The sequence below is a fragment of the Eublepharis macularius genome, chromosome 16 (genome assembly GCF_028583425.1).
Source record: "Eublepharis macularius isolate TG4126 chromosome 16, MPM_Emac_v1.0, whole genome shotgun sequence".
NCBI lineage: Eukaryota > Metazoa > Chordata > Lepidosauria > Squamata > Eublepharidae > Eublepharis > Eublepharis macularius.
This window is the reverse complement of record NC_072805.1, coordinates 21,584,855-21,612,067: the sequence shown is the minus strand read 5'-3', so window position 1 is coordinate 21,612,067 and position 27,213 is coordinate 21,584,855. Positions and strand designations below refer to the sequence as shown.

The 27,213-nt window shown below is 42.9% G+C and overlaps 1 protein-coding gene across 3 annotated transcripts in view; it reads right to left on the bottom strand.

The window, feature by feature from the left end:
- The window catches only part of MBTPS1 (membrane bound transcription factor peptidase, site 1), a 33,904-nt gene extending 8,805 nt beyond the window's left edge, over positions 1-25,099 (bottom strand). Inside the window, exons 1-18 of one of the 3 annotated variants that reach the window (XM_055000384.1) lie at positions 24,932-25,099; positions 23,180-23,670; positions 21,531-21,788; positions 20,604-20,807; positions 19,242-19,352; positions 18,358-18,467; positions 17,141-17,257; positions 15,559-15,626; positions 14,670-14,772; positions 13,689-13,840; positions 11,963-12,124; positions 11,363-11,507; positions 10,362-10,550; positions 9,318-9,490; positions 6,026-6,141; positions 4,945-5,101; positions 4,059-4,183; positions 2,987-3,064 (exon numbers count right to left, since the gene is read on the bottom strand). In XM_055000384.1, coding sequence (XP_054856359.1) covers positions 2,987-3,064; positions 4,059-4,183; positions 4,945-5,101; positions 6,026-6,141; positions 9,318-9,490; positions 10,362-10,550; positions 11,363-11,507; positions 11,963-12,124; positions 13,689-13,840; positions 14,670-14,772; positions 15,559-15,626; positions 17,141-17,257; positions 18,358-18,467; positions 19,242-19,352; positions 20,604-20,807; positions 21,531-21,788; positions 23,180-23,366 — 2,455 coding nt within the window. In that variant the 5' untranslated portion in view covers positions 23,367-23,670; positions 24,932-25,099. The remainder of the gene's footprint in view (positions 1-2,986; positions 3,065-4,058; positions 4,184-4,944; positions 5,102-6,025; positions 6,142-9,317; positions 9,491-10,361; positions 10,551-11,362; positions 11,508-11,962; positions 12,125-13,688; positions 13,841-14,669; positions 14,773-15,558; positions 15,627-17,140; positions 17,258-18,357; positions 18,468-19,241; positions 19,353-20,603; positions 20,808-21,530; positions 21,789-23,179; positions 23,671-24,931) is intronic. The other 2 variants (XM_055000383.1, XM_055000385.1) reach the window with 2 other exon arrangements.
- Positions 25,100-27,213: the final 2,114 nt, after the last annotated feature.

The window sequence follows — 27,213 nt, the reverse complement described above, 5'->3', positions numbered from 1 at the left end:
CAGACCAAAAACATCAGGTTAACATTAAATCAAAAAAGTTTTGGCTAAATGTTAGGAAGAAATTCCGGACAGTTACAGCAGTTCCTCAGTGGAACAAGCTTCCTTGGGAGCTGGTGGGCTCTCCTTCCTTGGCGGTATTTAGAAAGAGGCTAGATAGTCATCTGACAGCTATGATGATTCTCTGACTTATTATGAATGTACACAGATCATGAGAAGGAACGCATGAAGGGATGAGCCGGTGCTTGTCTCTCATTGCACTTTCTTATATGCCCAGGGTAATGTCAATTGCCACTTCGGGGTCAAGAATATTCCTCCAGGCCAGATTGGCCAGGGATCCTTGAGGGGTTTTTTGCCTTCCTCTGGGGACAGAGCAGGGGTCACTAAGGGAGGTGGGGGGGGATAGCTGTGAATTTCCTGTGTTGTGCAGGAGGCTGCTCTAGATGACCCTTGATGTCCCTTCCAGCTCTGTGTTTCCATCACTAAATGCTTAAGGCATGGACTGCTTGCAGACCAGGCATTTAGCAATATCACAGTTAAGGCTGAAGAAGCAGTTGTTGGACATATGACTCTGAACCCAAAAGGTTTTTTTTTAGCCATTTCAGCTCTAGAAAAAAAGCACCACTTTCCTGACACTTATCAAAGACCAACATAGGAGATATATAGAGTAAACTTGGAAACGTTTATGGCAAAAAAGACAGGATTGTGGAAACTGCAGTTTTCCCCCCTTTGACACTCAGAGGTGGGAAAAACTGTTCCAGGAATGGGTGGGGAAGGTTTCTTCATGCTCAAAGAAGCAAGGGAATCTGGCTTGCTTATTTGCTGTTCCCACATACATCTGCAGAGAGTCCAAGGCCATGAAAAACAGTACAGAGTCCAGTAGCACCTTTAAGACTAACCAACTTTATTGTAGTACAAGCTTTCGAGAGCCACAGCTCTCTTCGTCAGATGCTGCAATAAAATTGGTTAGTCTTAAAGGTGCTACTGGACTCTTTACTATTTTGCTACTAGACTAACATGGCTAACTCCTCTGGATCCAAGACCATGAAGACATGGTTGACGATGAACAATGAGGACATACAAATCTTGTAAACAAAGTTTGTACTCACTGGAAACTGGGTACTTATTTTTGTAACATGAGGTGGTAGGGTGTTGCTTTGAAATTGCTTTGAAGCATCAAATAATGGGAGAACCAACCATTACCCTGACTCTCCAAAGGCAGGAAAATTACTACAGAAAGTTTTTCATTTAACTGCAATGAAACATTCTTCAATACGATAGTAGTGCAAAATGCGAAGCAACCAACCAATCAGTTTCCTAAATAAAACCTGTACAGTGTTCATAAAAGCAAATTATTAAAAAAATTTTATAAAGGAAAAAAAACACTTTTGCAGATCTTAAAAAATTTCAAAGGGATTGAGGAAGCAAAATATAATATGACTAAATTGCCTGGATTTTCCCCTATTGTTTCAGTAGAAGATAAGGGCAAATGCAATGAACAGAGAGCCAAAGGAAGGAAGATAAATGTTTTACCAAGTGCTTTTTAATTACGGCTGCAACTCACAGGATTCCACCCCACCCCCATGCTTGTACCAATGTTTCAGCATCAAAGAAAGAAAATTAGTAGGCTCATTGCAGAGATACCATAAAAACACAAGCTCTTATCATCCACTCTTATTAAGAGAATGAGAGCAAAGGTCTCCAATCCAGAAGTGAATGTGGAAAGCAGCCTGCCAAATGTTTTTTCTGTGAGTTTCTAAGGCAGCTTCAGATACAGCATCAGGGCTGCTTTGCAGAAAAGCACAGAGACTCTCTATGCAGGTACAAAAACACTTGTGATACCTTGAAAGGGGTGTGATGGACTGGGACTAAAGGAAATGTTTGCAAAGGCTTTGCGACGTATTTAAACTTAAAGGATTTGTGTAATACTTTTTTTTTTACACTGATGGAAATTTTTCATTTGTATTTAAAGAAAACAATTTGATGGGCACATTTTCACTGTAATTTTTGTGTTTATGAATATTATTCATCAAGATCAAAATGCCAAACTTCATTAACCAAAAATATCCACTTCCTCTGAAGAGGAGGAAAGCTAATAAAAGTTGTACAACTACCGGTTCCTTTCTAAACACCGCAACCCCCCCCCCCCCCCGCGCCAGCATTTTACCGGAATCCCCACCTAATGTTCCTATCCCAACATATGCAGGCCAGACCACCAAATTATAATTTTATTAGATTTTATCCTATCCATTCCCTAAGAAACTCAAGGTGGAATTTATGGTCCCCCTCCCATCATTTCATCCTTTCAACAATGCTGTGAAGTAGGTTAGGCAGAGCATGTGCGCCAGGCCCAAAATCACCTAGAAAGCTCTCATGGCAGAGTGACGATTAGAATCCAAGTCTCTCTTATCTTAGACTAACATTTCTAATGCAAAAACGCATTTAGGTTATACATCTGAAATCATATGGACCTACGAAACTGCCAATCTCCCTATGGATCCATCTAGCTCACTACTGTTTGTGGCAGGTGGCAGCTGCTCTTTAGGGGTCTCAGGGGCTTCCCCATACTTGCTGCCTGAGATGTTTTTACTTGAGAAGCCAGGGACCAAATCTGCATGCAAAGCAGGTGCTCCGCAACTGACTCACAGTCATTCCCCTCAATCCCAATCTGCAAACTGTCCTGGCTGTCATTCATGGGCAATGCCTCTGGAAGTCAAGCTTTGGGATGGTGTACTTGCGAGCTGTCCTATTAACACCGCATTATCTATGGGTTGTAGTTCTGGACCCTCTGGAGCTTACATCCAAGAGTGAAGATCAACATGGAAAATGGCCCTCAGGTTTTTCAAGAAATATAAAAAATATGATGAAAAAACTAAGTAAAAACTTGCACTCTGTGGATTTGGAAAGAACCTTGAAAGCTATCACGCCATGTTCGATGGTTAACGATTACCTACACAGAGGGAATGCAAAATGAAAGGCAGCCCTGTACCTTGATCTTTAAAGGTCTGTGCAATTACAATGCCATCTTCTGGAAACTTTGCAATGCTGCATCCTGAGGCATAGTTCACTACAGAAAAGAGAGATAAAAGCAGATGAATTATATAATACTCGTTATACTTTAACTAGAAGACTGGCTCATTCAAGTTGGCTACAGGCTCTGAGCCTCGCTACCCTCTTAAAACGGCCGGATCCCAACAATGAGGCAGAGTTATACAAGTGTACTTTTGCTAGGTGCTAGGTGTAGTGTTCCTCATCACTGCAATGAAGGCAGATTTTCTGATTGGGGCTTTCCATCTTCTGCACTCAAGGGCAATCTTGGGCTCAAGAATAGACAACTCCCTGCCCCACTGGGCTACCCAACCCACATTCTTCCACCCCCTGCATATAACCCCTCATCTACAGCCCATTTCTTCTTGGCCCCCCTTTTCCCCAATGACAAGCTTACTTATTTAGATATTTATATCCCACTTTTCCTCCCGTGGGGACCCAAAGTGGCTTACATTGTCCTCTCCCTTTTTTCCCCTTACAACAACCACCTTGTGAGGTAGGCTAGGTCAAGAGAAAATGACTTCTCCAGGGACAGCCAGCAAGCTTCTAAAGAAATGGAGTCTCCCAATATCTTAGGCTGACACTCTAACCACTATACAACCCTGCCTCTTCTTCCAATCCACTCCTCAATCTACACATGCATTAATCACATTCCTGTTCCTCAGTCCATCATCGACCCCCCTTCAGCTTCCATATTTCTTAACCTCCTAGGAACTCTTTCCCATTTAGCCACGGAATATTCATTCTAGTACTTCTTGTACTGTATGGGCAGCTGTTAAGAGAAACCAGGGCCGATCCCAGACGGCCCTCCCCATCCCAAAACGTTGCACGTCGTCGCGCAGAAAACGCGAAATATCGTGTTTTCTCATGCGAGTTTTGCGTGACGTTGCACAAAACTCGCGCGAGAAAACACGGTATTTCGCGTTTTCCGCGCAACGTTTCGGGATGGGGAGGGCCGTCTGGAATCGGCCCTGGCCTCTCTTGCCAAGTATCAGTGAGTCCTATTTACTTACTTTCATGGCTTGCCATAGTAAAATCTCCTTCGTACAGCCCGTCACTAAAGGCCATGCCCCAGACAGAGAGGAGATCATTCAGAGCTGGTATGTTGGCTCCTCCAGTGTCAGGCATCCACCACTGCCTGCAGAAACAGCAGAACAACAACAGAGATTGTAAGAACCCGGGAAATTTGGCCATTTCACTTGAGGCAAGCAAGAACGTCCAATAGCCACGCTGGGGCAACAGCAGCAGGTGCCCACAGCCTTCATGCAGAAGGTCTTCAGCACCAAGTTCCAGATTTGTAAATAGGCTTACTGCTAACCAGCTATCTGAATAAATGTCACCCCCTCGCCCCGGCATGTTTTAAACTCCCCTCTTTGGTTTGCTTTAACTAGATGGCACTGTAAAGCACTTCCATTCATGTGACTTGGTAGGGGAGAGGGTGGCTGTCACCAGAAGCCTTTAGTCAGAGAGGTACATTGGGGGGTGGGAGCAAGTGACGGAGCTCATGCTTGGCACGCAGAAGGCCCCAGGTTCAACCTCCACTTTAAAGATCTCTAATAGCAGAGGGGGGAGGGGGGAAGATTCTCCTCTGCCCGAGACCTTATACAGTTGCGGCCAGCCAAACCAATGGCAAACCGCTTCTGAACATCTCTTGCTTTGAAAACCTACAGTTCTTTCCACCACCATTTGCCAATGTTTTTGTTTTGGGTTGGCTTTTGAAAGTGTCACATTTGATTTACCTTACTTTATGGAAGGGTTACACAGATTTGCAATGGCTTTTCTGAACAGAACTTGAGAGAGGAAAATTGGAATTTTAGCATCTTCCCCTAAACTTTCTCATTTCTTAATCCAAAAGGTAAATCACCAATCATCTGAAGCTGTTCCAAAAGACCCGGCTACCTTGTGTTCTCGTCATAAAACTTGACCTTTCTCATCACTGAAGTGTTGTACCAGTCACTGAAGACTATGAGGGAGAGTCCGTTATCAACATCCCTCCGCAGCTTAGCGATTTCTTCTGGAAAATACTCTTCCTCGCTGTCCACCATCAATAAAGTCCCTGGGCCAACAACAGAAAACAGTCCAGAAATGAAAACGCTATTCTGACCATCTCCTGCTTCCACAGATTATACTGATTTTTTAAATATAATGATTGCTTTATTAAAGAAGCAAAATTAGTGTAGTACATTCTTAAATGTTCTCTTTTAGCATTTATGTTTATTCCAAATGCCAGGATCTCAAATGCTACTTGAGGTGTACTCAGGGAGTCTGGATCTTGCAAGTCTCTCCCATTAACTAAGTTTCTTTCTTTTGGTGGAAACAGCTTTCCCCTGACGCCAAATCTTGCATTAAGAGAACTCCTCCTTAATGCAAGATCTGGAGTCAGGGGAAAGCTTGGCACACAGAACAAATGGTATGGATTTGGGGGACTGAAACCCAAACCTCTTGCTCAATTCTGACACAGCCATAGGCATATCGCCACAAGCAAATCTACTCACTGACCCTTCAAGCAAAATAATTTGAACAGACCTTCTGTGTATAAATCAATCAAAATTTTAATTCAGTGTTAATCCTCAAATCACTTCATCAAATCATCTCTTCAGAAAAAAATGGTAATGGAATGGCTGAGCAAAATATGTCCAATATTTAACAGAGTTGTTTCAAGTTTTGAGCCCATATTTAGAAATATCTGATATTCATATGTATTCCAAACTCAGTCCAATCCTATTAGAGATAGCAAGAAGGACTGAGCCCTGTTCAAGACGAACTTTTGTGACTGAGGCCATACAACCTCATGCTATAATAAATCAGGCTTGTATCCAAGATACTGTTGGATTATGTTATTTTTCCTCACACGATTAAGAAGAGCTTAAGACATCTGAGGATGATATTTCACATTAGGGAACCCATCTGCAATCCCCAAAGAAGCTGCACCTTAAGCTAACCTTAAGCAAAGACCAAACAAACAAGCTCCAAGACTTACCATACTGACTAGCATCAAAGCACGTAAATGGCGAGCCCAGAACTTCAACAAAATATCCCATGCTTCTCAAATGTTGGTACATATCCCTGAAGTTTGTGTGAATGTGATCACCATTCCTAAGAAGGTTTTTTAAAAAAACATTAAAATATACCCTGATTTGCTATTGGTTTGTGTTCTACCTCACTTTTTAAAAGTGCTACATATTCAAATTATGAAGTCGGATGCAATGACTCACTGTCACTAAGGAAAAGGGAGAGAGATTTTTCATAGCGGAAGATTATAATCAACTCCAAAGTCTTTGGTTTTCTACTCCCAAAAATCTCTAAGTACAGCTCAGGACAAATCATACTGGCAGTGTACTGCTAAACCCATGTGCAGATCCAGAGAACAGTCTAAATCCCTAGGTGTGCATAACAAATACTTCCCCCCCCCCTCAAAATAGTACAAACATTCACTACTTAAGTGTGTACCACACTCCCACTGGTTTGTGCACCCCACCTACCTAAAAGACATCAACAAAAACAGAGAACAGGACAAGACCTTTGGAATGAAGTGGAAAAAGACAGACCAAATGTGGATAGAAAAAGGTGCAAATGGCATACACTTTTAAATTATATTTTTCCAATGATTTTTTATCGGGTGTGGGGTAGACTCAACCATCCTCCAAAGAGTCTCCTGCCAGTCTAAGGAGACTACCTCCAACTTAAGCATCTCTTCAGCCAAAGAAAGAGCCACTTAAGTTTAAGGAAGGCTCTCCTTAGGCTGGAAGGAGGCTTCAAACATTGCTCAGTGCAGGAGGAGGACCGAGGTGAGGTCCACCCCACAGTCTTTTGAAACCAAGCAGGCAAGACTCAGGATTTCCTTCTGTACTGGGCCAAAATGTGTGACTGATCAACTGATTAATTAATCTTTTTAAAAAAATGTCCACTATTAATCAAGTAACAGATTCTTTTGAGGGGGAAAGGGTGTTAAAAACACGTCCCCCCCCCACTACTCACAAACTCTGTAGGGGGGCAGGCACTGTCTTAGGGGCATTTTGGTGTCTTCTTCTCAGGCACCGGAAGAAATGTGTCTTCTAAGACAGCATCCAAAATTACAAGTGCAGTTCTTCTCTCTCTGCTTGTCCACCCACTTCGGAATTATTTTTCATTCTTATGAAAATATACGCAGATATGCCAAACCAGCATGATTCCTCAACCAAGACTCACTCCATTAAGTAATTCTCATCTACTCATCTGCATCCCAGTATGCAGCTCTGAGGCATTCACCTCCTGAACAATTAGATCGGAGAGCAGGAGTCATGTGAACAGTCCGCCTAGCTCTCTGTCCTATAACATGCCTTATCATTATGAGAATCATAAGCCCTTTGATGCGCTTCACGCCACAGCAGCAAGCTGCCTAGCCAGATAAGATGTTGCTGGCTCCCAGTCAGGAGACTGAAATGCAAATGGAACGTGAAGAAATACAGAGTTATTAAGTGGGACCGGCTCCCGCCCTCCTAGCCTCGGGACAAGCAGATTCCCTGACAAAAGAGGTGCTTGAGTAAATGTACCTTACATCACCTTTTTGTGATTCCCCATTCGAGATTGATCAAAATCAAATCGTATCCAGCAATCAAGGGCCATCAATCATCTGATAAATTTAAACTCTCCCTGGGAAAACTTAATCTAAACTCCAAGTCCATTGACCAACCGTGGAGACACTTAATTAAAACTACAGTTTCATTGTCCAGCACCAGGAATGACTAACCTAAACCTTCCCAGCTTTCACTGTCACATCCAGAATGCCAATCAAGGTTTTGCAATCCCTTTGTCTATCCCAGGACACAACCATTAAGGTCATTGTCAGGCTGAAGTCACCTTCCGGCTCCAAGGCCCATTTTGCCCTACAATTGCTCAGGCTTTGCCCCAGTCGAAGTGTGCATGGTTATTCAGATCCAAGCACTGTACCCTCAGAATCCTCTGAGCCTCCCGGCAACAGACGCTGGTCGTTCCTGCTGCCTTCCTCCACAGACCTCTCTACTCCTCTGATAGGTAACTATTATCTGAATCCTACAACTATTCCTCATTTTCTCACTACTTTCCCTAAGACTCTTGTATGCCTGTGATTTTTATGTATTTGCCTCTTGTGTGTGTGAATTTTTCCTTTAATAAAAGAATCTCTGATTTGGAAAACACCCGTCTAGTCAGTTTCCTTGGGGAAGGGACCTGGTATACATTGGTGGAGGATCTCGCTTGTTACCGCCTCTTGCAGCCTCTCCTTGTTTGCTAATTCCCCAACTTACAAGGAGACCTATCTAGGTAACAGTCATGTTCAGAGAGCAAGGGGTGAACTAGAAGGACCTAGTTCAAATTCAGCTGCAAATTAACTGGGTGACTTTCAGCACACCATGATTCTACTGAGCTCTTTTCTCTCACTCTTTGTGATATGGGCCTGTCCCCTATTTTCAAGGATCACTGGAAAGAGTAAGATAATTCATCCAAAGTGCTTTTAAACATTCAAAACAGGCTACAGAAATAAATTTATATAAATGTTGCTGCTAAATTTTTGGCTTTGCAGGGAGCAGATTGCAAGGCTCAGAAATAAGATTTCTCCTTTGTGCTCTTCCTACAATAGCTTGGGATCCAGGCTAACCTGGCAATTTCCACTCATTCTCCCTTTCTGCTGCACCGCCCCCCCTCCCCTACACACACACCATGTCATTCCTTAGGGTCCCAAAGGAGAGCCATTTTGTGGACTGAGTAGGAGGGGGAAGGCAGAAAAGTTCGATTTTGCCATTGGAAAAACTACTCTCAATCCAATCCAGTGTATGTACCCTTTCAGTTGCACTCCCATCTATAATAAGCCAACACCAATTCATTTTGGATGCTGAGGCACTGGAAAGGAAGGTTCAGTAATTAAAGACAGGAGCATCTGAGAACTAGGACTTCCCAGAGCACATTTTCGTAACAAACAACCCTGGGTAAAATTCCCCATGATCTGGTCTATGCCTGAATTGGGCTACATTGTTTGAAGTGGAGGGGCCTAAATCCCAACAGTATCCATAACCGTAACTGGAAATACTGGGTGTAAGAAAATACAAATTCAAGGTTTGTTAGTAGAACACACTTCTGCTCTAATTGATTTATAAAAATAAAGATTTGATGTTGTTTCAATTATTCACAAGATTATAGTTTCCCCAAGAATAGAAACAATTAGTCATAATCCCACATAACGGGAGGAACAGAATCAGACTTTCTGGTTACTGCCCTTCATTAATTGTTAGCAGTGCATAAAAAAATAAAGCACGCACCAATCTAATGGATCGTTCTTCATCCTTAAATTATCCCTTGGGAAATACCCTGGTGGATAGCGGAGATTGTGATACTGATCCCACAGGACTCGCTTGCTCCGAGGGGGAGTTGGGATCACTTTCACTTTTATGGGGAGTTTCACTGTTGAAGTCTGGTCGGCACCAGTTTTTGACTGAAAGAAATGGAAAAAAACAAAAATCCAAGCACGATGAAATTCTTTCCACACAACACAGCCAAATTTACAGCCCACTCTCCTGAGAATGGTTTGGATCCAGCCAGTTTTTCATTCCATCTCACCCAATTTCTCTTCCTTATCTTATCTAGAGCAGAGGGGTTTCCTAACCTTAATCTTCTTAGTCTGAGAAATGTTTAAGACCAATTTTAAGCTGCTCCACGTTTTATGCTCTGCTGTTTGTGAATGCTGGGCTTTAATAACTTTTTATGCTGTTTTATTTTTTATTTTATAAGCTGCCTTGGGCAGGTTCCCTGAAGAGGCAGCACAGAAACTTTCCAAATTGGAAAAAACCAGCACATCACTGGTACCATAAAGGGTGGACTTCAGAGGCAAACATCCAAGACTTCAGCAGGAGAGAAAAACTGCTGCACTCTACCCTCTTTAAGAAATTTCCATCCCCCATTTTTGGAATTGTAGTTTTCAGAACATCTGACATTAATGATCCCTCCTCCCTTGGCCATTGTTCACAGTCTAAAATAACGTTAACTGCACTGCGTGGATTTCACAGTACTTCATGACAACACCAAAGTCTACAAGAGAAACTGGAATTACAACCCCAAGCAAAGCTGCAGGAACTAGTTTTTCAGGACCGGAAAAATCAGGCCTAAGTTTAATCTTTCATTACATTCCTTGGTGCCAACTGCAAATAAAGGCACATTACAGGAACATGCTTTCTCATGCCCCCCTCCCCAAACAAAGCAGTTATCACCTGCAAGAACAACAACTGCACATTCGTGGCATGGCATTACAAGTTTGCCAAGCAGACAGCCCTCAAAGCACCACCGGCAACAAAAGCAGACCAGCTTACTTCGTTTTCTGCAGGGGAAGAGATGGTGATCATGACGTGTCCTTGCGCAATGCCCTCCCAAGAGGCCGCTTTCTTTGCTGCAGAGATGGAAATTGCTAGGTACCCTGACCAAGGCCATAAAACAGGAGAATAGGAGAAAGCCACCTCGATGTAATCTCCGTTCTGCGGTAGATATGGCTGCCAATCAGGCTGCGCAGAAGAAATAAAAATGCAGTTTGGTTCATTTTTTCACAAGGCAGATCTACAATATATTTTAAAGGGGGGAGCAAAAAGCTGCCTTGGAAAGGTCGCTCTGAATATATACAGACCTTGTGCAGACATAATGCTGACTCCCTCTAAATCATGGTTTGCAGACTGGGAGCCAGGCACAGAATTACATGCTAACTCTTTCTCTCCTGTAACTATAGCTTCAGCATTAACTCCAGCAAAGGTGCTAACCAGAGTATCTCATCTTCTAGTTTGCTATTTTGTTCATCAAAATACTGAACCATGGATGCTTCAGAGCACCAGTTCCTCCCAAGACAACTCACTTATGCATTTGCCAGACTTATTCTTAGTGAGAATTGCTGCCACTTGATCTTTGGCCTACACAGCAACAGAGGCGACAGAGGGGCTGAGATTCCAAGACCTTTAATGGCAACCTGGAAATGCAGACATGAGGAACGGAGCAACATGTCGGCTTGTTCAGGAATGATAATGCAGTATTTTGACAGATCTCACCCCTATGAGAGTGAGATACTCTGTATGTGATGAAAGGACTAAAATACAATCCAAAAAGGTCCCCAAACACAATGAAAATACTGACCTCACCCCCAGTGATCTTAAAACATTGATTCTACATGCTTATAATAGCAACACAAAAATCTAACAGCACTGTATTGACTGCTGTCCTCTACAATTTTCCAAAGGGAACCGGTATGATAACCCTAGTGAAGACATACATGTTGTAAGTGGTAGCTGCCCTTCAAGTATAGCTATACCACAACTCTCTCAAATCCTACCTTGTCTACAATTCTTCCAGTGACCCCCATTCCATTAAGGATGGTAACGTTCACAATAGTAGGCATGCCTCCGTAGTATATCGGCTGCGAGCAATAGGGCCACATGTACGGACATTCCGTCAAGTCAACATAGCTTGGACTTAGACTGAATAGGCAAAGAAAATGAATGTTTAAAAGAGCAAAAAATACACACAACCCCAAAAGAGATTCCCTTCAACCTCCCCAGTGAATCTTGGGCTCTAAAAATCAAGATTAAATTTGAAAAACCAGAAACAGCAGGATTTCGGTCCAGTAGCACATTAGAGACTAATGAAAATTTATATATTTGATTTTTTAAATTTTTTTTACCACTTCTCTTCAGTTATGAGCCTGAAGTGGTTCACATCATAATCAGTTAAAAAGCAATACAAAACGTAATGTATGCAATAAAATCGCAGTAAGACAACAACATAGTACAGAGCATAAGCTTTCAAGAGTCAAACCTCTCTTCTTCAGAAACACCAGAAATATTCAGAGGACTGTATTATGGTCTTGGCTAAAAAACGTCTTTCAAAGAACGTCAAACTGTAGACGAAGAGACGTGGTGTGGGGAGCGCTCACCTGGCCTGAGGCTTATAGCTGTTGAGAATCTGGTAGGCCCTGAGGAGATCCAGTTTGCCATGGCCCTGCTCAAACATGTTGACTCCAGGAAGCCGGCGTGCCGATGCAATCAGAGCTTGTTTCATACTAGCTGGATTCACCATTTCACGCTTCTGAACTGTGCTAGAAATGAGAAATGCTTGAAACGTTAGTCTATCAAACAGGAGCTGTACTGAGGCGATACAACTAAATTGATAAACCGCTTCCTTAATGTTACTACCAGAAATCTAATTTGGACATTTGTTCTTTGAGGGAGGTGAACACTGCGGATATTTGCATAAGCATTCTCTGCCAAATACCAGAAACACTGACACTTGAAGAGAAATGCTGGAACACCTATCTTCATTCTCATCAGCTCAGGAACTAAAGAGAGCCCATCTTATTTCATTCATTATCACCAAGGGTCAGAGTTTCTGCTTCACAACCTGATCCTGTGCAAGTTTACTCAAAAATAAACCCCACCAACTTCTATGGTACTTAGTCACAAGTAAGCGTCCCGTATTCAATCCTGTTTATGAAATTCCCAGATAGAGAGCTACGTTATCCCCTGAAACATCAGAGCCTCTCTCTATAACCAAGGGCATCATAAAGGGCAACAGATTTCTTACTGACTAGTTTGCATTACAACTAGGGCTGTGCTATTCGGGTTTTGCTTCGGGCGCGAGGCAGGAAGGGCCGGAGGAGGCGGAGAAAGCCCTTCCTAGCCCTCAAATGGCTGCCGTGCTGCCGGCACACCGCGGCCATTTGAGGGGCAGGAAGGGCCAGAGGAGGCAGCTCTGGCCTTCCCCACCACCCCGGAGGCTCAGGTGGCGGCAAGGCAGCAGCAGAGGAGCTGGCTGGCTCCAGGCCGCACTGCCTTGTGCTGCCGCCCAGCTGATGACCCTCCCGCCGCCAGGTAAGTGGGTAGGGGTGGAGGGGTCTCCCCATGGGGGTGGGGGGTAGGGAGGGTGGGGAGTCCCCCCCCCTTGCTTCAGTATGCTCCGAATCTTCACGGAGCATACCGAAGGGATTCCTGAACCCTGAATCCGAAGCAGCTTGCCGCTTCGGATTTGGGGGTATTCCAAAGCGGGAATACTGAATCTCCCCACCTGTGCACAGCCCTAATTACGACACTATATAACAGGAAGTGCATAAGACAGCATGAAATGGTAAAATAATGGCCATGGATATGAAAATTTCAAAAACTAATTTCATTTTCATAGGATGATGCAAGAAGGGGAAGGGGGTTCATTCTGATGACTAAGAAGCCATAAATTCAGGTGGTAAATGAACAAGGGTCCATTGGCCCAAAGAAGCATTTTTCTATTTCTACCTAATGTATCATTTTTTAAAAAAAATGACAAGGCTATTGCAGAAATGCTCTGTGCCTGAAATCTGGAGCAAATGTTTCAAACACCACAGGCCAAGATACTGCCAGTTCAAATCTTATCTCAGTCTCAAGACTCCTAGCCCTCTCTCTGCATTATACGGATGCTGCTGCCCTATCTTACAAAGTCATTCTAGGAACTACGGTGACCATATATTAGAAAGGGCCCTGAATGCTCAAAAAAGTTCAAAGTATTACCCCTCCTGACAAACTCCGCTTCCCTTGACATCTGTGACAGTTTTCTCAAGATACAAATAATTTTGCCCCAAGTCTAACCCATCATAAATCAGTAATAAAAGCGAATGTAAACTGAGCATCTACCTTACTAGAAGAGTGACAGCACCTGCCACGACTGGGGAGGCCACGCTGGTCCCGGAGAGAGAGCGGCACCCACCTTTCATACCAGACCCTCTCACTCCAGAGCCATAGGTGACAACGTCAGGCTTGACTCGACCATATCCTCCAGGCAATTCCTTGGGATGGAAACAAAAGGAATCACAACACAGGTAGTTATACCAGCACAGCCCTCTAGGCCTGTCAAATACACAGGGATTCCGTAGCCGAACGGGTGTTTATAATTTCTCTCAACAAAGGGACCACAGACACACTTGACCTCTGGGCTTCCTGGCAACATACGAGCATTCCTGTCCAAATGCTGGGCATTTTAATATCCTAAGTAATGGGTCTAGCCAGATACAATGATTAGGAAGTGCACAGTTCATGGCTTTCCAGTATGCAGAATTGGCTGATTTATAATCCATCTAGTTCTGAAGGTTGCAGGCTGATAACAAAGGGGGAGGGAAAATCAGCATAACATGTCATAAAAATCAATTGCTTTCCCCAGCCTTTCCCAACTTAACCTGAAGACTCAAAGACCAGACCTAACAGGTAGGTTTTACTGTACTCAAAAGAAAGGTTAGGGTTTCTCCACGCCTGCCATCAAGAAAACATTACAGTTATGTACAGTAATAAAAACATTTTTGTGCAAAAGATTTTTAGGGGGATCATCTTACATTAAGGGGTGCCTTTCATATAATATGATGCTTACAAGAAGATGTGGAAGTTTGATCTTGGTTCCTAAAAAATATCTCTGTTCATTAACTGATTTAGTCATTTTTCTTTTCTTTTCAAATAAAATAAAAATTGATTTAAAAAAATGATTTAGCCTTGCAAAGCTTAACTCAACATTTAACAAACCCAAGCATCACATAAATTGCACAAGCCTGTAATGTTATATTTGTGTTTGAAGTGATGGAGATGCCCATTTTAATAAAAAGATGAAGAATTTGTAAAGATGCTAACCCAAGTGGTCATTCCCCTGGACGAAAACCGAGCTATATTATCTTCAAAGTCAATGCCACCAACCCCAATCACGTCCATTTGGTCAGCAGGATTGTTGAGCGTTCTGAAACACGAGAACATACCCAGTGAGAAAATACAGATGAATGACTGCTTCAAAAGAAACAGGCTTGTAAAGTAAACATTTCTTAAAGATACAAGAAGCTGGCGCTTTTTTTTTTTGTAAAAAAAGGACTGAAATCCTGTGCAGTTTCCTGGGAGCAACATCTGTTGAAAACAACGGGAAACTTTAGGATTATATTCCTGAAGGGAAATAAGAAAACTGGTGACTTTGAGAGAAAGGGGTAACCTTACCAAGGTAATTTAAAAAATACCCCCCCTCCCCCAACATTTAGGTCATTTTTGAAGTGGGGGAAAAAACCCAGTTTATCCTTCGTCAATGCTGTGAAAGCGCTTACCCATATAGTTGGCTGCTGTTTCCAACAGCTGAGCTACTAGACTGGGAGCAGGTAGCTGAGAGCCAAGCTACAAGTGACGAATGACACTTGCCTGGCAAGTGAACAGACTCACATGTATTCCTCCCTGTTCACTTGCCATTCACTTGCTCTCCACTTGATCAGGTGGAGAGCAAGTGAATGACAAGTGAACAGGGAGGAATATGCGTGAGTCTGTTCACTTGCCAGGCAAGTGCAATTTGTCGCTTGTAGCTAGGCTCTGAGTACAGTTTGGCGGTGACAGCCCAAGACCAAGGGGACCCCCCACTGTCAGCCAGCAGCTGCCTGGTGGTGCCATTGCCCTCTCACCATTGCCCTCTTGCTTGCTATTGCAGCTGTCTGTGGCCAAATAAAATCTGGCCCAGCACAGTTTGGCCCCCATATCCAAAAGCGCTTACCCATATAGTGGGCCGTCGTTTCCAATAGCAGAGACCATGATGACGTTGTTTGCTGTCAGCTCCCAAACCTATTAAGAAACTCCAGTTTTGAAACATCATAAATTATGCTCATAGGCACCGAAAAGGGGCTTTGTGCACCCGCTTTAATGTCTTTCAAATCATTAACATGGAGTACCATAGCTCCAAAACACCCACTCAGATGAAACCATCACTAACCTAGTTGTTAGTTCACTCATCAGCTTTCGCAGCAAAGCAAACATATTAGCAGCAGGCAAATTCACAACCTGGGGGCACAGTTATCTGAAGTAGTGCCTCTCCTCAGAGAAACCTGTGCTTGTGATGAGATCTTCTAAGCATCTCCTTCTAGGCATGCCTCCCATTGGAGTGGCTCGCTCACCCTTTTCTGTAAATGCACCGGGAAGGACTGTCTAAGCGCATATGCAGAAGCCTCTTCACTAAATGGCCTCTTAGGCAAAACAGTTCTATTTCACAGTGTTTGCCGAGCGGCTGGTGCAGGAGTCAGGTTTTTATGCTGCCTGATTCTATGCTATTATTGCTTATGCTTTTAATTCTATGTATCGAATTTTAATATATTGTCTTTTCCACAAGCTACCTTGTGTTTTTGTGGAAAGTGGGTGTGGCAATCATCCCCCAAAGTCCATCCCCTAAAGTTCTCTCAAATCATCCCCCAAAGTTCCATCTTTACTTCAAACCAATCTTTGTGATTTTGGCCTCACGCAAATCTAAGTGATTGTTAGCCAAGAGCCCTCGCTCTCTTCTCTCCTCCATTTTAATATTCTGCAAGCTATCCTGCATTTTTGAGGAAGGCGGAGTACAATTTTTTAAAATAAAAAGCGATGGCTTCTCGACAAATCTGGCAGGAGTGAAATCACAGTGCAAAGAATGCTTAACATTGAAAGCATTTTTTTAGAGCATTCAAAGAGCTTAACAACATTGTCTTGGTCGCTTTATAACCCTTTAAAGTTTTATTAGACCCTAAGTGGGTCCCAGGCAAAAAGAGAGAGCAGCATGCCTGATATACCTAATCACTTCTTCTAGGGTCACAACCAAGCTTCTTATAGCCACCACAGAAGCTTTCAAGAACTAGGTTTCTTTCACCACTGAGCAATGAGACAGGTCATCCTTGAAAAATAAGGATAGCTGTGGTGTTACAGATCTCAGATTTCACCTAATACCTGGGAGATTTTTGCAGTAAGTGAGCTTTGCACCATACCACTGTGTCATGTGCTCTTAACCCAACTCAATCCTCCTCCAAAAAAACCCACAGAGAAAGCTAGTAAATTGAGGAGCAGGGCTCAGCCAATTTTCTGTGTGATTTGGCAGAAGGGAAAATTGAGGCACATTTGATATGAGCTCTATCAGCAAAAAGATAGTTCCTTAATGGTCTGATTCTATAAAGAAGATAAACTAAATTCAATGCTGCTATTCTGTCAAGTCAGAGGAATCACTAATCTAAACTGAGGCTTTTAAGACGGTGGATAAAGTGAGAAAGTCCAGGGAGGAAAATCCAAAAATAGATGCAGCTGCCAAAAGGGCTTCTCCCTTCCTCCTTCATACAAACCTTGTCAACAAAAGGATGATCCATGAAGTCTGGGCCTCCAATGCTGAGGTTTAAGACATCTATCTTCTTTAAGATGGCATAATTAAAGGCATCCAGAAACCAAGATGTATATGAAACCTAATTGTGAGGGGAAATCATTTACACATTAAGCAATATGAGAAAACAAAAACATTTTAAATTATTTTAAACACCATAACCTCTGCAAGGTTAGTTTTTGTTAGATGCTGGAAAAGGAACATAATTGCAAATAAAAAGAGTGATTGGAAAACCTCAGCTAAGTAAACTAACCTGTATGTTGCATGGTAAAAAATTAGCTAATTTAGTTAAGTGGAATGTTATTCTGACTAGCATGGTGAAATGTACTTAATAACATCTGTAAGATTTGTTTATAGAATTGGAGATGAATTTGTAGAGCTTTACATTCAACTTTTTTTTACTGAATTTTTTATTTAAAAAGCCACTTGTAAAAAAAGACGCTGCATCCACTCCAATATGATCAAATAAGTCCCCCCATCCTTATTAAACTTTCTCTTCCATTATCATATTTTTAAAATGTCGTTTTATTTTTAAATTCAGTACAGCAGTTTTTCATACGGTTTCATCAAACAAATGTTTAAAAAATGTTAGAACTGTGGCAGACTGTTACAAAATAGGTTGTTTCAATCCTGCCTGCAAGGAGCACTGATGTGGTCTCCAGCATGCTTATATCCTCATAATTACTGTGCAAGTTTAGTTAGATTGAACAAGAACAACAAGTCCCACATTACCCAGTGAAGTTCATGTACAAACTCAAACCTAAATTTCTCTGTTCCTAGTCTACCTTACTGGCTAGAATACACTAAACTTAGTATTGCAGAATGGATTTTTTTTAAGTATATCTCTTCTCTTTCTTCACTCAAAGGAGTTTACAATAACATAAAGAACATCCTTAAAATAGAACAAATAAACCCTAAATGGTCACCCAGAGAAAATGTAAAGTACAAGCTCAGATATTCATCAAAACACAATCCCATGCAGATTTACTCCATTCTAAGTCAAATGGGCTTTGCCTGGACTATCTCTGTACAGGATTGCACTGTCAAATCTTAAGATTCAATCCCTCACATAAAAGAAGAGCCACTGTACAACAAGCCAGAACAAGAGGTCAATTCTCCACACCGAGTAAACTGAACAACATGTTTAATGACATGACCCTGAAGTCAGTTTAAGAAATGTACCTGGTTATTAGTGAAAACTCGAAATATGTGGAGTTCCGAGTCTGGCGCAAACCCTTGGCATTCTCTCATGCTAGCTATCACACCCGCTACAAACGTCCCATGGCCCAGGCCTGTTGAATAGAAGTGGTAGGTTAAATACAACTCAAAACATCCTGTGGTCATTTCACATACACATGAACACATGAATCTTGCCCTGTACTGAACCAGATCATCAGTTCATCAACGGCAGTCTCCTCTACTCAGACTGGCAGCAGCTGTCCAGGGACTCAGGTAGAGGTCTTTCACATCACCTACTACCTGATCCTTTTAGCTAGGGATGCTGGGGATTGAACCTGGGACCTTTTGCATGCAGAACAGATGCTCTACCACTGAGTCATCACCATCCACAACAAAACCTGGGTGTACCAACATCCCTTGTGCTGATGAGTCAGACTATTCAAACTTGCTATGCTCATCTCCACACAAAAAAAGCTGTGAGGCTTCTTGTGGGCCAAAAGACAACACAAAATAAATGATTCAATAAATAAAAAATTCCACTGACACAAAGAAGCCAGAAAACAAAATGCAAGAAAATGGATTGCTAGAATTTCGAGGCAGAATTCTAATTCTTGAGTACCCACTGGCAGAGCGGCCACTATCTGTCCCATACACAAACACTTAGGCTGAGTTAGGCGATGACACAAAACAAGAAAATTATTTTACTGCAACATCAAATTAGAACATCTGATCCTAGCCGCACTCAGTGGGCCAAAGGTGCCCTGAGGGCACTCAGGACCAAGCAGGATTAGTCTACCTGGTGGGAGACCAGTCTTGCCTCAACCATCTACAACTACAGCGTGTAACTTTTGTCAACCTTTATTTCAAGAAAAAACAGTCAAACTCACCATCATCCAATGTTCTCTCGTTTGTCCAGTTGGTTCGCTCTTTCACGTTCTTGAAATGTGGATGTTTCTCACTCAGCCCAGTGTCAAACACAGCCACCCTTACTCCAGCGCCTATTCGTAAAGATGAGGAGTTGTGAAGTTACATCCGAGAGATAGACATTTCTTCAGGATTTTTTAAGGCTTATTTGTGCATGCAACTGGACACGAGGAGATGATATAATACATCAGGTGCTCCTCACAGCTGTACAGCAATCCACATAATGCCTATTAAATGCATGCATTTATTTATTTTACAAAATTTACACTCCACCTTTCTGGCCTCATGGGGGGCACTAAGGCAGCTAACACCTTAAAATGATTATATCCAACAAAAGACACAACAATTAAAGCCAGAGTTAAAATATGTACAAAACCATAAAACAACAATTAAAACATTTGGCAGGAAGACGGGAATGCCAACCCTCCACCCAAAGTCTTCACCCACTAGCAGAAGACAGCAACAGAAAGGGACAGATGAGTCTCCCTGAGGACACAGTTCAGAGTTTTTGGGCCACAACGACCAAGAAGAGCCTCTCCCAGGTTGCCACCTGCCTAATCCCAGAACGCAGGGGCACCCCCAGCAGGGACTTGGTAGATGACTACCGTGTTCAGATAGGTTCATGAAAATGCAAAGGAATAAAGCATATAATCTCATCAGTATATAAAAAAACCCAACAGCTCTGTAAGTATCCCAAAAGCCCTGTAAGTATATGTAAAAAAACAGCCCTGTAACTTGAGGGATTTGCTTTCTGTTACAAACAAAAAGTGTTGAAGTCTCTCCTTCTGCAACATGTTCTATTGTTATAAAAAGAATATCAATTTTTATACACTAGTAGCAGATCAATGTAATTCAGCAGAAAACAGACTTTTCTGCATTATTTTGCTTTGGCTTTCCCACATAGGCATTTTAAGCAGTTTTACAATTCGTTCCTCCTTACAAAACTGAACTCTTACCCGTATTGGACACTTATAGTAGCTTTATACCAGTTCAACTGTCGTGGCTTTCTCAAAGAACACCAGGAATTCTAGCTTAGAAAGGTGCCAAGGAGTGATTCCTAACCCAGCTTTATAGACCCTGATGACTTTTAAAAACAGTTTGCTGGTGTAAGCATGCTTTAAGAAATGTACACTCTGCAGGAATATAGGCACCAATGGTATGCATTCTGCTGCTATATGGGACCACTATCCATATGCTAGCCATTCTTGTAACACAATGATCATGTTAGGAAAACAACTTATGCTAAACTCTGTGAAAATCCAATCAACTATGCACTTTCCCACTTTATGGATACCATTCATAATGTTCACCAAGGCATGAAATACCTGTAAAACCCATTTGCCAGAGAACGTCTGCCTGAAGTGTCTGAGCGACTTGTCGGGGTATAGCTCTAAGCAAACGCCTGCTCGAGTGCCTGCCTGTTGCGTGCCAAAATCCAGAGCCCAGCGACAAACTTGCTCTTCTGAGAGGACGAGAGGATTGCCATTTTTGGGTCCATCGGGTTTCGTTGCAGGGAAACACTGGATCAGCTACATGTTTTGAGAATTGTGGAAAGGATCTTTTTTAAAAAAAATGATCAAAGAGCACTTACATATATACCAACGCTACTTCCCAACACTGCTGCACTCTAATATGACTGAGGAATACAACCAAGATGAGATATGAAAACAGAGCCGGTATCCATTTTATTCCACTCTGTGGAGGCCCTTGTGGCTGCATGGAATAATAGTCTGGCTGGAGCCACAGAGTGGCCCCTTGGCATCCTCTTCTACGGTCTGTAAGGTCCACAGCTCCTTGGCTTACTAGGAAATGGACTGGAAGATGACTAAAGCGACACGGGTGGAAGACTCATGATGAAACAGGGACTCTGATAAATTTGTATCTTGCTACGTTTAGGAATGCGTATAACACAGTCCTCTTCCCAAGAGCATTTGAGGGAGGGCGACCTTTGACAGCAGCTCTCCCTTCAAGTTTGCTAATTCTGTGTGCTTTAACTCTTGAGGGCATTAAGCCTGAACGAGTTTACATTGATAGACCATGGGTTTTAATCTTGGTTGCTACAGTTTGCCACTGAGTCCAAGGAGATAAGGTGAGAGAGAAATGTTTTAACTAAATAGATACATCAAATACAAGATTTTGCTCTTTTTTTAAAAAAAGTGTAATTGAGAAGAATCAGATGCAAGAAAGGTTATCAAGCAATGGTTTTCCAACACTACTCATGAATACTTCACCAAAGGTACAAATATACTTACTTTCAGTGTACTTAAGCGAGCGAAAGACTTTTCTTTGGGGGGTAACTCGTTTGATATTGGGATGGTCTTCCAGCGTCCGCACACCATCTTTCTGTTTCTCGTTGATCTGGATGACCTCAAAATCACTCGGGTAGTCACTGGCTGGGTTGTTCCGGGGCACAATCCTCCAATTCTCGATGTCGCTGTTCTTCAGTGCCCAGGAAATAAATTTGCTTCTTGCCTGAGCTGAGAAGTAGCCATTGAACGCCACAATGTATTCTGGAAAGAGACTGCCACACATTAAGAAAGGGCACTGAAAATGGAAAGTACAAGTGCTGTCTTGATAGAAAATGATGGATAATGACCAACTCTGCTTTCAAAAGAAAAGCAAATTAAAGGAGGACCCGCATGAGTTATTATGCCAAACCAAGCATTAACAACATGAAGCAAACATAACATTAACTGGGGTTTAGGGATCAGGATTACAAAGTAAATTCGGGATAATCTCTGAAGAAAAGTTTAGCCTGAGGTAGTCATGATGCTGAACCTGGGTAGAGAGGATGGGGAGAATCTGCAACAGAGGACAGAGCACAGCCAGTTCCCAAGCCCCTGCTTAATTGTACATCTACAGAAGGACTAAAAGCAATAGGGCAATATCTATCTATCCAGCTATCCAGCTAATCTATCTATCCATGCCCACGCTATGCTGCTTTGTAAAGCAAGCTCTGCCACAACAGCAGTCTTGGAGATATACAATCTGTCTGCTCATTTTTGGGTGCTATAAGGACCTCCCCCAAACCCCTCTCTCTCGGGGAGCGACAACATCACTTCCAGAAGTGACATCATTGCGCTGTCCACAGGAATGTTTCCACACTTCGCTTGGGGCTGATTTGGGAGCACCCCAAATCAGCCCACAAGTGTGGGAGCGTTCCCATGGTGAGCATGATGACATCACTCTCAGAAGTGATGTAATCATGTCAACGCTGGAAGCATGTGCGTGCTTTGCACGTGCACAAATTTCTCCTAAATGGTGAGTACTAGCCCCTACCACCACCACCAGGAGGGTAAGGGAATCTAGCAACCCTAGTTCCAACAAGCCTGCGGATGATTTAACTGCAGCTGTTATGTTTTCCAAGCAGGGCTTTTTTTTTCTGGGAAAAGTGGTGGAATTCAGCGGTGGAACTCAAGACCGCACAATGACGTCACTTTGGGTCAGCTGGAACAAGGGGGGAGTTTTTTAAAGTTTGAATTGCCCTCGGCGAAAATGGTCACGCGGAGGGCAATCTAAACTCCCCTCTGTCAGGAGATCAGGGGGCGGGGCTACCAGCCATGTGACCATTTTTAAGAGGTGCCGGAACTCCGATCCACCGCGTTCCCGCTGAAAAAAAGCCCCGTTTCCAAGGATCCTAGAATATGCCGCAGAATCCTTTGCCGCATACAGGGCTCTGTGGTAGATGCTCAGAGATCTCATGGCAGACAAGTCAACATGGAAAGGGTTCACCACAACGGCTTATAGGATGGAATCTTTATATTTTCTAAAAACAGCCAGCTCATCCTGTAGGGTTTTTTTTTTTTAAAGCAGAATATTGGGACACTTCCTAAACACTTCAGTCCAATCTACCATAAATAAATCATAGTTTCATGTATTAGATTTTTAAAAACATATTTACCGTGTTCCACTACTGTTGATGAAAATTCTACTTTCAATGTAAGATGAGAGCATTCTGGACACTGGGGGCTCTCGTGAGAAGAATTCCCCAGCCTGGTCCCCAGGTGGTGTCTGCCGCAGAGTAAGATCGCAGTCAGGAACAACCAGATGTTTGGAAGCCTCATGGTCAACAATGAATATGATTTCATTCCAAAAATTCCATGAATTCAATTCACCCGTTGCTTTGCCGTTTCCGAAAACGGTGCCTGTCTAAGTGCTGCTTAGCTGGACAGTCTTAAAGTTTTGTCCAAGATAAGTAAAAGTCTGGCCTTCATGGTCTTTTCTGATAAAGCCAAGGAAACGGGCTCATTTCTTTCTACGTTTTTTCTCCATTTTTAATTGAAGGGTCCTGTCATTCAGGAACCAACAGCCAAGTCCTGTGCTCCATTTCAGATAGAAAAGGTAAGGCCAAAGTAGCTCCGATTTGTTCCCAAAAATAAGCAATCCAATCTGCTGGAAAAAATAATTACATAAATTAAACATTTTCTAATGTCATATACTGGAAAAAATAATTACATAAATTAAACATTTTCTAATGTCATACACCGATGAGCCCCAAGAAGATAATACACAACTGCAATCCTGCTTCTGTTTACCTATGAATGACTCTCATAGAAGTCAATGAACTTTGTTCTAATTAACTGCTGCATAGCAGTAAATGAAACTTAAACTTTAATCAACTATTGCAGCAATGCACACACACAGCCAGAGAGAGAGAGAGATGAATGTGTTCGGTAATAACAGGAACATTTGCAGTGAGCTCAAGTTCAGCCTCAATATAGTTACGTGTGGTGTACTTGTTACTGGGACACCCAGGTTCACATCCCCACTCTGCCATGGAAGCTTGCTGGGCGATACTGTCATGCATGCACTCTCAGCCTAACCTACCTTACAGGGCTGTTGTGAGGATAAGATGAAGGAAAAGTAAATGGGTCCTCGTTGGGGATAAATGAAGTAAATAAATAAAATACCATGTTGCTTTGCGAAGATTGCAGTTTGTCCACTTTGTTCCATTTTGACCCTACTGTTTACAAGGTTCCCCCCTCTTTTACAATATTCCTATGCTGCTTTTCTGTTGTCCAGGCTGAGTGTAAGTCTAGTTGATAGTCTTTAAGGTGTGGCACAATGATCTAACACATTTTTATCTTCCAACGCAATCAGCCCCCTCTATACTAACAACACTCCTCTGAGGTGGGCTCAACTGACAGTGACAGGCCTGAGGCCACTCAAGCCAACTTCGTGGTTGAATACGGATTTGAACCTGTGTCTTTCCACTCCCAGCCCATCGTGCCAACCACTGCTGACTCCCACGGCTGAACACTGCACCCCAAAAGGAATCATTCTCCGCACACCGAAAGCTAGCATATCAGGGAGGAGGCAAGCCTTTCCCCTGACGTGCTAGTTTTCTACATACAAAATACCAGCTTTGAACTGGGGAATCCCTGATTTCGGGGGTGGAGTTTGGGGAGGGCAGGATATAAGGCCATAGCGTCCACTCTCCAAAGCAGCCGTTTTCTCCAAGGGAACTGATCGCTGTCGCCTGGAGACGGGCTGCAATACCGGAAGATCTCCAGCCACCGCCTGAAGGTTGGCATCCCAGGAAGAGCATCCCATCACGAAACTGCAGTCTGAAGGCGGGCAGCCCAAGGGGCGAGAACGAGGCCTGAAAAGCAGGCAGGGAGCCCCCTCGCTGCTCGACTTCCCTCGGACCCACCGCCGGCTGTTGAAACGTCGGGCCTCCGCCGCAGAGCCTCAAGAGCCCTGAGCTGCCCCTGCGAGCCGATTCCGCCTCAGGAGAACACGAGTCCCGTCCTGCGGCCCCCGAGCCGCGGCCAGCAGCTGGCCTGGGCTGCTGAGGAGAAGCCGCTTTCCATGAACAACAGCAACGGTCAGCCTGGAGCATTCTGGGACTCGTAGTCTCCACCTTGCCTTCTCGCGGCGAGGCGGTCGCAGTTTAGGACTACATCTCCCAAGAAGCGATTCGGGCATCCTAACGTATTGTGGGCCAAATAGATGGAGGCCGCGTTAGCTGTTATCGTCGAGGTCGGCCCTCGGCCAGCTTGTGCCGCCAAGTACTGTGGGATATGTAGTCTTTCACTGCCCTGTCGCGTTTGTAAGAGGCGTGACATGTGTGGTCATTCTTCAGATACGTTTCCCCCGATATTAGAAACGTTTCACATTTTGTTTCCCGGACCTTTTCAGTTAATTCCAGTTTTCTTTAACTAGGGATGGTCAGGTAGTCATTATTAAATTGCGCACCTCGAACATAAGTACTTTGGAAACGCCCCATGGCTTTTAGTTGGGGGTGGGGGACTGTGTCGATCTGCACCAGAACAGTAAGATTTGAGTCCAATGGCATCTTGGAGACCAATTAGATTTTGAGGGTATAAAGTTTCAAGACGTAGCTGAAGAAGGGAGTTCTGACTCTCAAAAGCTTATATCCTGAAAATCTTGGTTTCTGAGGAGCCAGTTGACACAAATCCTGCTGTTCTATTGCTTTTAGTGGCAATTATGTTCAAGAATGCTTACAATTACAGCATATGTTAACGCTTAAAAGTAATATTACTTAAGTAATATTACTTAAAAGTAATGGAAGAGACAGCCCATGATGCCTTAAAAAGGGAGATTTTCAGATTTCCAGTTACATTAATCAGTTTTGCACTTATAAGCAATTATTTAAAGCTGTGTTTAATTACTAACCATCACTTCCGCTTTTATTATTTTGACAGCCTTTGTAGATAAGAGCTTCAAGAATCTTTCTCCTCTGAGTGGCAGCTCTCAAGAGAAGAGCAACAGAAATTCAAACTGCTTATAGGAATTTATTCTCAGGGCTCTAAAAGCTTAAAGGTTTTCAAGGGAAAATTACTGGTATTTCCTTTTCCATTTTTCAGTTTAAGCATGAAGACAAACATGAACACTGCAGGAAAAATCTAACCCAGTGGGTGCAAAAATCACAGCGGAAGACACACAACCTCTGCCATCATGTTTGGATCAACCATGTCTTGGCTTCTCCTGCTCTTAAGGAACACATCAGTGGTCAATTATCCTTCAAGTGGGAGGAAAAGAGAGGTACAAAGCTCCTTATCCTATTCAAACCAATTGTGTTAATCTATGACCCTTGCTAGCAACCAGATTTCAGAAAGGAGGAAAAAACATTGTGCTGAGTATAAACTAAGTACAGCACCATATATATGGATAGCATTATAAAAATAAATGCCACATGTCTCAGCTGGTTTCTGTTTACCAAGGACAGTCCCTGTTTTCCAACACTATTCCCTGACAATAGATCCAGAGGAGGTAGCTGTGTTAGTCTGTAGTAGCAAAATAGAAAAGAGTCCAGTAGCACCTTTAAGACTAACCAGCTTTACTGTAGCATAAGCTTTCGAGAACCACAGTTCTCTTCATCAGATGCATGACGAAGAATGCTTACAATTACAGCATATGTTAATGCTTAAAAGATGCATCTGACAAAGAGAACTGTGGTTCTCGAAAGCTTATGCTACAGTAAAGCTGGTTAGTCTTAAAGGTGCTACTGGACTCTTTTTTTTTTAATTATTACAGTCTGCGACCAACACATATAAAACAATTTGCAAATCAGTTTAAAAACAGTGGAGACTGGATACAAGAGAAGAACAATGCATAAATATAAGAGCAGAAAAATAAGATCATAATAAATGAGTTGTTTAAAAGGTTAAAATACATTCAGTCTGCCTTATGTGATTTACGTTGCTTGTAGACCTGGGCACAGAATCTTGCTACTTGACGTGGGCCGAATCCACACTTCCTTTTTGTTTCTGCACCTTTTTCTCAACCGTGGCGCTGTTCAAGCAGATACTCACACGCTTTCCCATTCCACGTGTTCCCCGCCATCACCGCACCACAACTGCGCCTCCTTTCCGTACCACTTGATAATGGCGGAAATCTGTTTTTGCCCGGCCCTTTTTAAAAAAAAAATGGGCTTTCATAGCGCGTTTGCACAATAAAGAAAGGTCAGTA